Source organism: Electrona antarctica, assembly GCF_951216825.1.
Source record: "Electrona antarctica genome assembly, chromosome: 13".
Lineage (NCBI taxonomy): Eukaryota > Metazoa > Chordata > Actinopteri > Myctophiformes > Myctophidae > Electrona > Electrona antarctica.
Genome location: NC_136794.1, coordinates 22,509,371 through 22,524,111, shown reverse-complemented (window position 1 = coordinate 22,524,111; position 14,741 = coordinate 22,509,371). Strand labels below are relative to the sequence as shown.

Here is a 14,741-nt window from a genome sequence, read left to right as displayed (position 1 = left end):
AGTGGAGCTGGCGCTGCATTGAAAGGACTGTTTATGCCCTTAGCTGTGGTGCTGCCTGTCAGCCTTGTGGAATTTACTGTAAATCACATTGCTTTTATTGCAAGATTTAGTAGCTTATCCTCTGTGGGCTCTATTCACTTCAAGCTTGTCCCTATTAGGATGTTAGCTGGACTCCATAAAGGGAATTGGCTACACATCTTCACATAATGTGAAGAACCAGCCCTTTAATTTTTCACTTTTTCTCCACCTTCTTCCTATAATACCTGTGTGTAGTCTTGTGTAGTCATTGGATTTTACTGGAGGAAATAGACTTATACATTAAACAAAAGGCTTCCAAACACCTTCTATACACTGTAGAATCTACTCAGTGTGTACAGTATTAGCCTATATGTAGTGTGTCAAATACTGTAATCGATGCACAGAATTGTTTCTATTTAAAGAGAACTGGTGAATTAATGCTGATCACAAACTCCGGCTATTCAAAATATTCACAATCTATGGTGTTATTTTCACCAATAATTGTAACAATATAGGTATAAAGCAGTGATTTGGGGGTTCTAGCCAAATCAGACTATTAGAAGCTGAAAGCTGCATGGGGTAGCAACCTTGGATAGTTATTGAAATGTGTATTAATAAAGTTTTATCAGGCAAACACTCATTTACAGCCAAATCTGTGCCAGGCCACGACTTTTTTCAGCATTGCCAATTTGATCTCTCTCAATCACTCCCTACTGTTCATATTCAAAATATTGTTTCTTTAATTAAACATCCACATAGTTTGGTGATGTGATATGTGCCTGGCCCATGCATGACTTTGGAACTGATGTCACGGGGGTGGCGGTGGCTGGATGGTAACCGCAAGGTTGCCAGTTTGAACCCGGGCTCCCCCAGAGTTAGTGTCGAAGTGTCCTTGAGCAAGACACTGAACCCCTAATTGCTCCTGATGTGCTGGTTTGTGCCTTGCATGGTTTCCGCGGCCATCTGTGTATGAATGTGTGTGTGAATGGGTGAATGTAATGCACAATCTCTGTAAAGCGCCTTGGATAAAGGCGCTATATAAATGCACCATTTACCGCTATTTAGGCAAATTCAAAGTAATGTTACACACACAGCTCAACAGTGTTATGAAGCATATCCTGTGAGTTTTGAAATGCCAGAACAAACCATTTTTGAGCCGTGCCTCCACTCCATTACGCAGCTATGTGTGTCTGTATGTACATGTATGTGTACGTTACGTAAGTATGTGTCCGAGCACGGGAAGCTACATTTCTCGACTGTTTTGGACACGGGGCGGCTCGCCGGAACCGGGCCGGCTCCCTGGGCGCGTTCCTGGGGGTCTCGATGTTGCCGGGACCCCCCTCGGACCCCCACGTACAGTTGCACTGCTCACTTCACACAGGTGTGATTTTTATTTATAGTCTCAATTGTGTCCCTTTATTGCATTTGCAGTGCCCACTAGTGGTAGATTTGAATAAACTTTCAGGGTACGGCATGTTTCGGGTTTATAATTTATCTAGGTAGACATCCTGCAGGTTTTGCGACAATTGTCCTAATGGTTGTTGACTCATATTAACAAGCGTTATGTTAGTTTTGAGAAGCTTGGTCCAATAATGATATTATGGACATTTTGTAGCAATCAGTCACAGTATGGTTTAGAAAGAGAGATCAAACATGAACATCTGTCTAGGTGCATGCCTTATATAGAAAATATTATAATTGTATTTGTGACACTTTTTTATTATACTGTGTAGACTAGAGTGTAGACCAAAATGTAAAGTTTTTTTGTTTAAACCCTCTCATCAGGCTGATTGGGGTCACATTCGCACACAACTTCCAGTCATTGGTGAAAATGTCATGTCATGTCTACCATTTACCATCTCATGGGTATATAAAACAATAGTGTTTCAGTCCAAAGTTGACCTTACACCTCAAATAAAAAGAAGCCTCAAGTTCGATTTTAGTAAGTTGTGCGTTGATGCAACACAAAGACAGTATAATGGAAATCTTAAAAAAATATTTTCATTGCAAGTAGGTTTATTAATTATATTTTTGTTGAGTCTGTAAAGACTGACTGATGCCTTTTATTATTACACAATGTTAAACAACAATCACTGAAGAAGACAAGTCAATAATCCTGCAAAGCAATGATCAGAGGAATAAAACAATCACTTTATTTGTCTGAAACATTTGAGATGACACAGTGTGTCCCTATGAGAGAAAGCACGATGCAGCTGGTTTTTCCAACGTTAGTGTTTCATGGCAGAAATAATAAACCCCCAGCAACACTGTTGAAGCGATCACAGATGACATAAGAGTCTGTAGGCAGAAGGTTAAAAAACAGCCAGTCACGTGGCTCCGTAAACTCCTAGCCTCGGTCCTGGGGAAATGAACAATTACACTGTGGGGGGACAGATCTCAGCCAAATCCTAGAGACACTCCGTTCTCATTGTATCAGAGAAGTATTGCTCATTATAGGTCCAATAGCCTTGGAAGTATAACCTCATTATACTTAGAAGTGCTCTGATTTTGATTATGTACACTAGTGGCACACAATAAACTATACAACACTGTGTGAGTTGTGAGATTGACTAAATCATATTATTATTATTGTGGTTCGAACCAAGACACGATCAAATATGTCATTTGAAGGGGAATTCACATGTTAATGTTACTGATCAATTAAACACATTTTGCCAACATGACCAGCTCTGTCCTATGCATGCAGAGATGGAGTGCTGATCAAGAATCTGCACCCTTGACCTGACTTTAGTGGGTTGATTAATTGTTTTTCTGAAACGTCACACCTAGGTGAAATTTATTTAACATTATGATAATGTTATGTTAGAAATTCATATGGATGCTAATTTGTTCTATCGAGATTTGTACATCCAACACTGGTACCTCAATGTGACCACAGATTGCAGATTAGCAGTTTTGACAACTCGAGCAATGGCAGACGATAGAACATTTCCAGAATATTTTGTGGCAGGACATTAAATGAAATGGAAATTCAGTGGCATTTCCCTTTGATATAGCAGGGTTATGTCTTTTAAAATATTTAAGAAGAAAAGTGGTGTTTTTGTCCCTGCGCTGTCTGGTGTGGTATGATGTGAAACGCTTGCAAGCGACTGACATGTATACGGTTGAAGCATTTTTTTATTTTTTTTATTTTTTTTGATGGTCTGATCTATCTCAAGGAGGTTTCAAGAGTGCGATAGACATGAACTGTGATCCCTGTTGCTGTATGTGCGGGTGTCTGGATGATGTGTGTATTGACGTGCTGTAGCAAGAGTTCATGGAGGCAGCTGAGCAAAATAATTTAGAATGTCCTGCCTGCTGACACAAGGACAAAGGCACAGACAGAACATGCCCATATGAGGGAGGAGACAGTGGACGCGGCTACACCTGGAAATGCACTGCGGTTGTTTTCACCATGACCTCCAACGCACACAGAGACATTTCCACCAGGCTGCTATAATATCCTATAAGCATGGGGACACACACTATTGGCCTGGCCTGGCTGAGAATGAACTGCCCATTATCACACTATACGGCCAAGAAATTCCAGCTCTGATGAGCACCTGCAGTACCCTATAAGTATAAGTAACCAGGGTTCCTGTCGTCAGGCAGAAACCTATCTCCATATTTCTTTGTTTTGTGTGTTTATTGTTGTTGTTGTTATTAATGGTCTATTTTATACTTTGTCATATGCGAGTGTCACACAAACGTAGCCAATCTACAAGTCCATACATTTTCATTATTTTGGAATAGTTTGTCAATTTTCACCTATAATGACATCTATATCTACGAGAGTGGTGCACGTTGGGCACTGGCCTACTTGGAACGATGCAAGTTGGAAATGCATGCCCCACCCAGATATTATGTCTGTGTCCCTTTCATGCCCATATATGGAGTTCTTTGTCAGGCATGCCCAAATATGGAGTCTATGCAGACATCAGAATGATGTCAGAACAGGCCAGCTCCATATGACCCTGGGCAGGGGCCCTGTCCAGAGCTCGGGCAGATGCCTTTTTGGGGCGGTTCTGGACAACCGTGGGTCCACTCAACTCGACACCAGGCACTGCACTCCCTGTGGTGGTGTGGAACGCGTGTGTCGAACGCGTGTGTCGAATTTGAAGTCTGTGGGGCTAACGGTTCCCGAGTTACGTGGATTACACACGTACATACAGACACTGTCAGACAGACAGAGACTTGGTGCATGCATAATTACATCTGGCCCCAAAAGATCACAGAATCTACAGAATGTGAAGGGGGATACTAGGGGTTGCCATAGCATACTGTGTGTCTGTGTGGCTCAATATGTCAGTTTGTCACCTTCACATTCAATAGATTCCATGATCATTTGTGGACATGCAATTTCCTGAGGTCTAGTAGGACTATAATAAATAATACAAATAAATCTCCGTAACATTTTGTAAAAAAATAAATAAAACATATTTAGCCACTTGATGGAATGCCCCCTCACCCCTGTCGAAAATATAAAATATTCGCTAAAACGAAAGAAAGCAGCAAATAAAATAAAAAAACACTCATCTTTTACTTTCTCTACAGCTCTCTGCTGGAAGAGAACGCTTATTGTAGGTTTGACAGTTGTATTTTACAGTGGTAAATCCACTCTTTCGCTTGTGAAATATTTTGTAATTTGCAAACGATAATTAGTTAGCCAGTGTCAATATGGCAAACAATATCACTGCCATGATAGACAATATTTCTAGCATTTCAAGGATTTTCAAGAGAGTGATGAGGAATGTTACTTTGTAATAACATTGTTTTATATTTTGGTATATTTCATAACAGTGTCAAAAGTGATGTGTGTATACCATGCTATGCCAGCTAACAAGATTAGAGTGACACTAGGTAGAGTGAGAGTGAGTTCTTGAACTCACCTTGTATTTCCTTGTATATTATTTACAATACCTGGGCTATCAGTAAGTCCATATATTGTACATCATTGGCTGTTGTTTCTGTACACAATGTCATTCACTGTCTCTGTATGGCAAAACAGGTCTCAAAATGCCGCTTTTAATTCATAAACGATCATGAATAATAACGATAAAGATTATTATAATGTAGTCCCCACTTCTTTGGGGTGTTTTTCGTCACTGTACATTTGACAATACTGTATGTGTCCTTTACTTATCCTAACTATTAGTAGCAGTGAGGGCAATTAATACAGAACCCATTCAACCCATGGGGCAGTACGTTTCTTGTTCAGGGACACTTTGACAGATAGACTGGGGGTGGACCGGAGGGTGAACCACTTTTATATGAAATTATTGTACATTACACTTGTCAGACGTTCTGTAATAACAAATGAATAGATCCGCCGTCCCCAATAGTTACAACATGAATGCCAGCAGCAGTGACAAATGACAATAGCAATGGCAGACAGTGCGTCGCATCATGATGGGTTGTTATCACTCCCAATCTTCTGCCGTAGTCTGAAAACCTGCCTCTTCAGACTACATCTTAGCCCGTAGCACTTGCCGTAGCACTTTCCCTATAGCTTCGACGACCTTACAGGCGTATACAAAGGCTCAACTTATGTAATTTAGATAGCATTTTATGTAGACGTACGCATAGCTGGCCAGATGTATGGAGAACCGAGATGACTGGAGACGCCGATGGAGGGCTCGTCTGAGGACGACGTAGAGAGATATATTCCACTATTAGACGGATGGTTCTTAGCTTACTTATGATTCTTGATGACTATTTTTTTATGTATTTGATGTATTACCATGTGTTGTTCTTGCTTACTCAGCCGGAGAATCAGAGCAGCAGGGGTGGTATTGCAGTCGCTGTACCGCACTGTTGTGACGAAAAGAGAGCTGAGCCAAAAGGCAAAGCTCTCTGCCTACCGTGCGATGTTCGTTCCTACTCTCACCTACAGTATGGTCATGAAGTGTGGGTCATGACCGAAAGAATAAGGTCACGAATACAAGCGGCCGAAATGAGTTTTCTTCGACGAGTGGCCGGCATCTCCCTTAGAGATAGGGTGGGAAGTTCAGTCACGAAGGAGCCAGCTTAGGTGGTTCGGGCATCTGGTTTGGATGCCTCTCAAGCGTCTCCCTAGGGAGGTCCTTGAGGCACGTCCCACTGGGAGGAGACCCCCGGGCAGACCAAGGATGAGATGGAGGGATTACATCTACTAACTGGCCTTGGAACGCCTCGGGATCCCCAAGGAGGAAGTTTGTTGCTCTTGGAAGGGAAATCTGGAGCTCTATGGTGGAGCTGTTGCCCATGCGACCCGACTACGGATAAGCGGTTAAAGATGGATGGCTGGATGGATGGATGTTCTTGCTTACTGTAAGCTGTCTGCTAAATGCCTAAATTGTATATGTAGATGATAGATCATATTCTATTTGGCAAGTGACACCCTTGTAATGTACGATGGAGTATAAATTAAGTTCTGGGCTACTCCATTTATCTGAGGAGCTCATGCTGATCAAATTGGCATGGGTGCAGTCTTGGGACTGAGCACTACTGAAGGCTGAATCGATGCATCACTAGGAGGGCCTTGGGAATGGATGAGATGACATTGTGGAACAACTTCTGGTGCCAGTCCTCGTGTGTCTAAACTGGGTCCAATGTAGCAATACCCCATGGAGTAGACATCACTTCCTGACTTCAAGGCTATGAGAATAATAGAGGTGATGAAGCACTGCAGACGGTATTATGTCTGCGGCTATATATTGAAAAATGCATGCAGGATGAAAAGAAAATCTAGATAGCCAAGGTGGTAGACAAACTAAATTAAAAAAAGAAGGAAAAAAAAGTAAGAGATATGCTAAAATGTCCTACGAGACTGTATTGTGTGCTGACACACACACACACACACACACACACACACACACACACACACACACACACACACACACACACACACACACACACACACACACACACACACACACACACACTTATACAAGAACAAGAACGCATTGTGACCTTGTAGAGTTGGTATTTTAGACATTTTAGGAGAAAATGTCACCTTTTAATGACATAATGCGCGCAAAATATGGATGCCCGGTTGAAAGTGGTTGAGAGGGCGGATTTTAAGTTAATTGGCTTTGAATTTGGCTCCTCCACCACAGTACATGCGCAGTGCGCAGCATGTTGCCTTCAGTCAGCAGAGCAGCTGTCCAGGGTTTGGAATTCCAACATGGCAGAGCAGGCTGTGGTCAGTCTTCCCCTCACTAACTTGGAATGGTTTCAAATCGCGAGCAGCCGCGCTTAACCCTCGCAAGCCATTCATCAGCATACTCACTGGATCGATGTTACTATAAACCCTGAAGCTGCCCTGTAACATATACAGGTACGTCTTGCGATGTATATTTAGAGCACAGAGATATTAACAATTAAAAAGATTCGAAGCCGCAAGAACAGCCGCTTATGGATACGCTCCCTGGCTGAAGCGACCTCGCGCATCACAGAACTGCAGTGTCTACTAGGTAATCATTAAACATAATTTGCAAAGATAATTTGCTGACACACAAATAGATATTTTATTTGGCTATAAAGACAGCGAAGTTTGAGCGGAAATAGGCGCACTTTGCACTTGATGTTTTGCTAGCGACGATTTGATGAACATGTTAAATAGGGTTACGATCTGTCTCTGCAAGTAACTTTGTTGCAATGGGAAGTTTATGCATGTCAGTCGGAATAAAACTTGCCGCGATAGACATAGCTGCAGGCGGCAGGTTAATAGATGGGTTGTCATCGCGCTCTTAGTGGGACAACTGCTGGCATGTAATCTATTTTAAAAGTAAAGGGGGCATCATGCTGCTTTAGCCTCTCTTCCTCTAATGGGCTGCAAGAGAATGTGTGTGTTTTATGTCAGCTCGCTCTAGTCGCTCACATGCTTCCTATTCTCCAGTTTCAACTCAGGCGAAGTGACAGGCTGAGTCGTGCTGCTCGTGGCTTTACGTCTCTATATCTATAAGCATGCTCGGACTCGGAGTTGTCTGCATGGTTTTGCGCTTTTCCTTAATTGGATTTTATATTGCATGAGGTGCAAATGCATAGCCGACGAATAAGAACCTATACGTTTTAAAAGCTGTGAAATTCGATAGCAGGGGAAAAGTGCCTGAAATGAGAAGCAACCTTTGGAATTCCTCCTCGTGAAAATTCCGATTCTGCTGTTTTCCTCTCTTGTTTTTAGGCTTGAAGACATGATCACTAGCACCAGTATTTATGGTATGTCTATTTTGTGATTATTACTATTATATTACTATATATTTTATTAATGGTGCATATATAGTTTCTGTATGCATGCGGTTCATCTGCAAAAGTTTTAGTCGAAGCTTTAAGAATTTAATTACCATAGCTTGACTACAGAATGCTTATACATTTAATGTGGGTGGTGTATTTTTAAATTCCTATCCAAGTGATTTATGCAATCTCACAATCATGTTCAAAATGCTGATTATCCTAATTGTGGTGGTAGCATGGTTTGTGTAGGTTAAAGGGTCTGTTTTCATTTATTTAGTGACCCATTTGCTGGATTTCATTATTCTGTGTACAGTTCAACTGTTGGTTTCTCTTTGCATCTTTTAGCATGCTTATGGCAACCCCATGATTCAAAATGTATAAAAGAACACTTATGTGAATACATTCAAAAAGATTGTAATTCCAAATGTAAAATTAGCCTTAATGTGGGTGATAACTTAGGCTCTAACAATTATATAGGCTGCAATGTACGAAACCAAACATTCTGTCTTGTTATAACTTAAAGAGAAGCTTGACAATTTTATAATTAAAATGGTATGGCTATAGTTTGTCTTAGAATTGTTGCATTTTGTTTTTAATTCCTAATTTTGGTTCATTTAAATACTATAATTTACATATACATTCAAAGAGCGATAATTACATTGTAATAACTACATATACCTAGCGTTATCACTATAATATGGCGAAGTGGCAACTGGTGAATTAATATATGATGACAGTGTGACCCACAGTAATGCAGCTATTACATAGTGTATCTATACAAATAGTGAAAGGCAGCACGATCCATGTAATGTTTTATGTTGCCGGTTATTGGATCTTACAACAACAACAAAAAAACTTTTGAATTTGCTCACGTAATGGTGTTTACTTCAATTCTATTTTCCATAGTGTGTCATGATGTTTCCCCTCATTTTGGTTAAGTTATTTACGTCACAAGGATCATTGTACAATAGTTACAGAATCAGATTTGCTTCATATTTCTCTTAAAAAATATATATTTTTTGTTAGCTTCCATTATGATATTATTTGAGAAGTCAGTCAGTAAATAAACCTAGCATCACTGTTACCCCTGATTTATATTTACTTACCGAAAATAGTAGATCTTCAAGCGCACAGCGTGTCACAGTGTGGTGTATTGTGAGATTGTAGATCTGCAACACTGGCGTGCAACAACTAAGTACAAATCTCCCTTTATTGATAAAAAAGTGAGGATAGGTGAAGGACAAGTATTGCACTATCTCTCTTTTGCAAAGACTTTGTCCTTATTGAACCTTTTGCTCCTCGAAGCAACAGTTTACTTGATTGTGTCCACACATTTCATTTGCATGTTTTGCCACGAGAGGAAATTAACATAATCAACAGCAAGCTGAAGTATGTTTTCATTCCTCTTCAGAAATTACAGCATTGAGCATCCATCACTCAGTAGGAAAAGGTGTACATCGCTACCATTTTCATTATGTTGGAGTGTTTGGCCGTAATGTGTTTTCGTGAAAGTGGGCATTAACTAGGCCTATGTTGTTCAGATCATATGTATTATATCTGCTGCCCCCCCCCCTCACACACACACACACACACACACACACACACACACACACACACACACACACACACACACACACACACACACACACACACACACACACACACACACACACACACACACACAACATGCATACTGTGGTGCTTCGTAGCTGCAAAAAACAACATCTCTGAAAGAGTATAGGGTGTATTTAGAATGCCAAAATAATGCATCAATTACTGTATAAAGAAACAAAGCATTAACACATCCATACATGAATACCTGAAATATTCCGTGTGACATTTCCAGATGCTTTTACTTTTAGCTGAATAAATCACCAAAGAGATTTTGAACAATTACTCTTGCACATTAGTTAGAACATATTCTCACAGCGCCACATTTCTTACCTCATTATTTCCAGAAGAAGCCTAAGGTTGGGATAAACAGTGTAATTGCAATAGGCTGTGTTATCCTGGTCTACATTATACGGCAACTGCGTGACAAAAAAAACAACAAAAACAAACAATTGTGTTGCTGGCTGCTGCTGCATTTGTCACAACACGTCTCATCCATTGTTACATTTTAGACACTAGATTTGGAGTGTCCGAGGAAAGGTAGCTGAGATGAAATCCTGTGAGTGTAGTCGCAGCACTGGGTGTTAGGAGGTCCTCACTTAACCCCAGACTCCTGTGTGCATGTAAAGGAGTTGACAGCTCTGTTTATTTCTGATAGAGCAGCACGTATGATAGCAATCTAAGCTGTTCGCTGACATGGATCCCTGCGTTGAAATTGATGACAGACACTGCCCCCCCTTCAACATCCTCTTTATCAAATGTCATGCATGTTGACTCTTTAAGTGTCAGCTTAATACTCTGCAGTTGATAATGGCACAATTCCATACACCTGATCCTATACAAAACAAAGTTATGCAGTCATTTTATATATACTTCATAGTTTGTAATTGATGCAGATGCTAAAAATACTTTTGAAGATTTGTATACACTCCCATAAGGTCATTTATTACTCTATAAACGATTATGTTGTATTTTTTCTGGGGCAAAAAGCTATTTCAGTAGGGGTTGTGTCTATTCTCTCCATGGACATACTTCTACACAATATCAATTAATTTTGCTTTCCGGAAAATGGTTCATATAGCAAAGGATTCTTTACATGCAGGACCAAGGGTACTGTACTATACTACAAAAAACAGGAATTGGGAAGTCACATGGTCATTCAAGGATGCAAAAACCAAAAGACAAAATTACAATAATAAAATGATGTTGAAGGACATGATTCTAAACGTATTCTTTGTATTGGGCTCTAGTCTTTTTATTTTTCTTTATTTACTTTTTAAGCTAATGCTCAGTTTAAATGCAGTTCCTCTCTGTGAGCTAAAGTGAGCAGTATTGTAAGAAAGAGGGCTAAAATTGATAGCAGCTGACTACGTGACTAGAGCCATTACCTGAGGGAGACTGTATATGAATAAGACTGGCAGTTTTTATACGTGCGCTAATGGTGACAATTAAAGTCGGCTCCCGACTAACTTGCGTTGCCTCCATGTAAACACCCCCTGGGAAGTCTGCAGGGCTTTTGTAAATTGATGAAATGTTCATCTGTACCGACGGATCCATTTGTCAGTGACTGCAACAAATCCCACGCAGCCTCTTGTCTACTGTACACTATTGAAATCAGTACTGGGGTTTCATCTTTAAGCAAATAATGTTAAGTGTTGTCTTTTCTGTTTTTCATCTGAAAAGCAATGGAGCCCCCATGGGAGTAAGACTCATGCAAATAGGACAGGGGGGGAAAGAATCCCATCGCTTTCTAGAGGATTCCAGAGTATCCCCCATATCTCTGTCCCTACCTCTCCCCCTTCTCTCTCTCTCTCTCTCTCTCTCTCTCTCTCCTCTCTCTCTCTCCCCCCCCACCCCCTCTCTCTCTCTCTCTCTCTCTCTCTCCCCCCCCCCCATCCACATCCCTTTCGTCCCCCTCATGGCAGCTTGCTATGTTATCTTTGTGTGTTTCTCTCCACACTGACAATTCTCCCAGTGATCTAAGTTGGGTTGCGTTAGAAAGTGGAGGCAGCTGTCTGTTGCTGTACTGAGGGACGTGTTTGCTCTACTGCAAAGATGAAGGACCGCAAATCCTTGACATCCGCCCCCTTTCTCTCCCCTCCCCTCCCTGTACTGTCTCATTTAGACACAGCGACTGTCTGCTCACACTGTGTGTGTGTGTGTGTGTGTGTGTGTGTGTGTGTGTGTGTGTGTGTGTGTGTGTGTGTGTGTGTGTTGAGTGACAGCATATGGCATAGACATTTTCTATGTGTTCACCATTCACCATTGGCTGTACCCTTCATCTATCTCGTGCCTGCAGGGCTGTTATGTTTTTCTCTCTAATTTGGACAAAATGGGCTACTCACTGTTTCATTTAGTAGACTATATTAAGTATCAGTGTAATGCTGCATGAAACCATCCACCAAACAGGTTTAGTGGTTGATTTGGCCTGTACTTCTAGTCCTAGATATTCTGCCTCTGCTAGAAAGACACTAACACTAGGTATGGTGTGTGTGCGTGTGCGTGTGTGTGTGTGTGTGTGTGCGTGTGCGTGTGCGTATGCGTGTGCGTGCGCATGTATGTATGTACAGCTTTTGTGCTTGTGGGTTTGTGTGTATGCATGCATCTGCGTGTGTGTTTGTCTCTCTACTTGTTTTTCAGTCTTTATTTTTTATTTTTTACAAGAATATATTTTCCCCTTATTCACAAATTCACAAAAATATACTGTATCAGTAGGCCTAATGCTATTATTGTTTTATACCCCCAATGCATTATGTGCTTTACGGTGCTTATGGGCCATTTTGCTAGCTAAATGACCGATTAAAACTGAAGCACTTGCACAAGTCATGTAACAAGGGTGGTTAATTCAAGCCATACATGCCATGCATATAATTTACACAGAGCATGGCTTTTTTGCCTTAAAGCCCCTTGTTCTTGTCATTTCCTACACACTGAAGCAGAGGCTTTGTTTCATCTCCTTCACACGGGCTGTCTCTGCACTCATAAGGAGAGGAGGCAGCTCAGTGCCTACTGGGGATTGGCTAGAATAGACAATCCCCAGGTGTACTAAACTAGGTTTAGCGCTAAGGCTTTTAATCTGGACTTGTAGGAGATTCATGTGCATTCATGGATTTGCTTCAGTAATTATCATACCCCTAGTGGCTGGCGGAGAGAGACATTTGCCTAAATCACTGATGTCCTCATTACACTGTTTACATTTTAATTAGACATACTAAACTTTTGATTTCTAATGGCCAGTAGCCACTGTGTGTGATTGGAGATCTTCTCCTATTCATTTCAAGCCTCGAGGAGGACTCGTCCGACTGCGGGGGTTGTGTGATATTGGTGATCCACCATGCAAAATGTTGTCTATTAAAATATCAACATCCATTCACTGTGTGTTAGTGTAACTCTGAGAGTGTACAGATATAACCAAATGGGTCAATTTGGACCCGCAAGGGTCCATTTGGTTACATTTGTACACTTTATTAGTTATACATGAACACTTAATAATAATTTTAATGTGAACTGTACTTTTTATCATGCTTATTATACTGTACCCAATTAAAATAAATTATAATTGTGCTATTTATGCTAGCGATGTTGATTCATAGGCTAATCAAAATAATTGTCAAACAACCAACAGTATCAGAATGCAACAACCAGTAATGAGTATACAATATATATATATATATATATATATATATATATATATATATATATATATATATATATATATATACGTATAATCCATCCAAAACAATGTCCTTGGCTGAACATTTCCCCAGTTCTTTTAATATGTGGCTGTGGCCAGAGAGTTGTACACCCACTGTTATTTCTGCGCAGCAAACTATCTGACTCTCAAGGACTGTGTTTAACAAAATCTACAATTTTGTGACTTTCGTTCTTGTGTGGCGGGCACTTTCAAAGTGCTTGAGACCATCATTGTGTGCTTGTGTACTGTTGCTTATCATTGGACAACCTTGGAGAGGAGTGGTATGTTTATTTTCTCCTCTGTCTTGCGTCCAAGGTGTTTTATTGCATGCTGTCGGGAGTTTTGTATTGCGTGAGAGCAGAAAGCCCCTCACAAGAGGATGCGAGCAAACTCAATATTCATCCGTGTTGAAATTCCACAAAACAGCGTCTGTGTAACAATGGCAATCGAGGCCACCACTCATTCGTAGATTCAAAGAGGATGCATTCAACAAGTCTGCACTTAAAAACACTTCATGAAGGCTATTTTGCTTGGCTGCCTTTGCCAGCTCATTTGTAAATTAAAAGAAATATATTGTATAGTTTGTTTCTATCCAGTAAATTGCCTTGATTCTTGCCTCTCTTTATCCAGTAACATCAGTGTTAGTTGTTAATAAGAAATAGTCAATCACCAGAGAACATTCCATGGCCATGTACAAACTATTTGTTTATAAAAAATATAGCTGCTATTCTGGAGTCAAATTACTGTAACACATTTTCACTTGTAGAGTCACTGCATATGTGCAGCGTTTTGGATTAATGACAGCATGATAGAGTCATAATTAATGTTTTAAATGTCTGAATGAAAATTCGACATTAATATTCAAGAGCGCACACGGATGTGCTTGAATATGAAAGTCAATGTTTTGGCTGGTTTCTCTTGTCTTGGAAATCCTTCTGGGATGATGAATAGAGTCATCACATCCACCGCTAATTGTCTCAAATTGATATTTTGATGTTCCACTAAAGATGGCATAAAGGAAGTCAGATCTTAATTAGAAAGATGATCAGAGGAGATGCGAGCTATCAGTGCGTCCCTCTAAGTTCCCAATGATTCATTCATCCTCCACGGAGTCGCGGCGGCTGACAGGTTGGCAGCGTGCCAAGCGCTGGCAGAGGGAACCTGAGTGCCTGGGACGGGAGAGTGTGGGTTGAGGTCTGCCTTT

General features: G+C 40.7%; 1 protein-coding gene across 4 annotated transcripts in view; it reads left to right on the top strand.

Annotated features, from left to right (window-relative positions):
• The window catches only part of fign (fidgetin), a 96,600-nt gene that overhangs the window by 50,978 nt on the left and 30,881 nt on the right, over positions 1 to 14,741 (top strand). Inside the window, exon 1 of one of the 4 annotated variants that reach the window (XM_079519084.1) lies at positions 8,187 to 8,217. The exons of the other annotated variants lie outside the window; for them this stretch is intronic. Coding sequence (XP_079375210.1) covers positions 8,193 to 8,217 — 25 coding nt within the window. The 5' untranslated portion in view covers positions 8,187 to 8,192. Of the gene's footprint in view, positions 1 to 8,186; positions 8,218 to 14,741 lie in introns of those variants that run through there. 4 annotated transcript variants of the gene reach the window in all.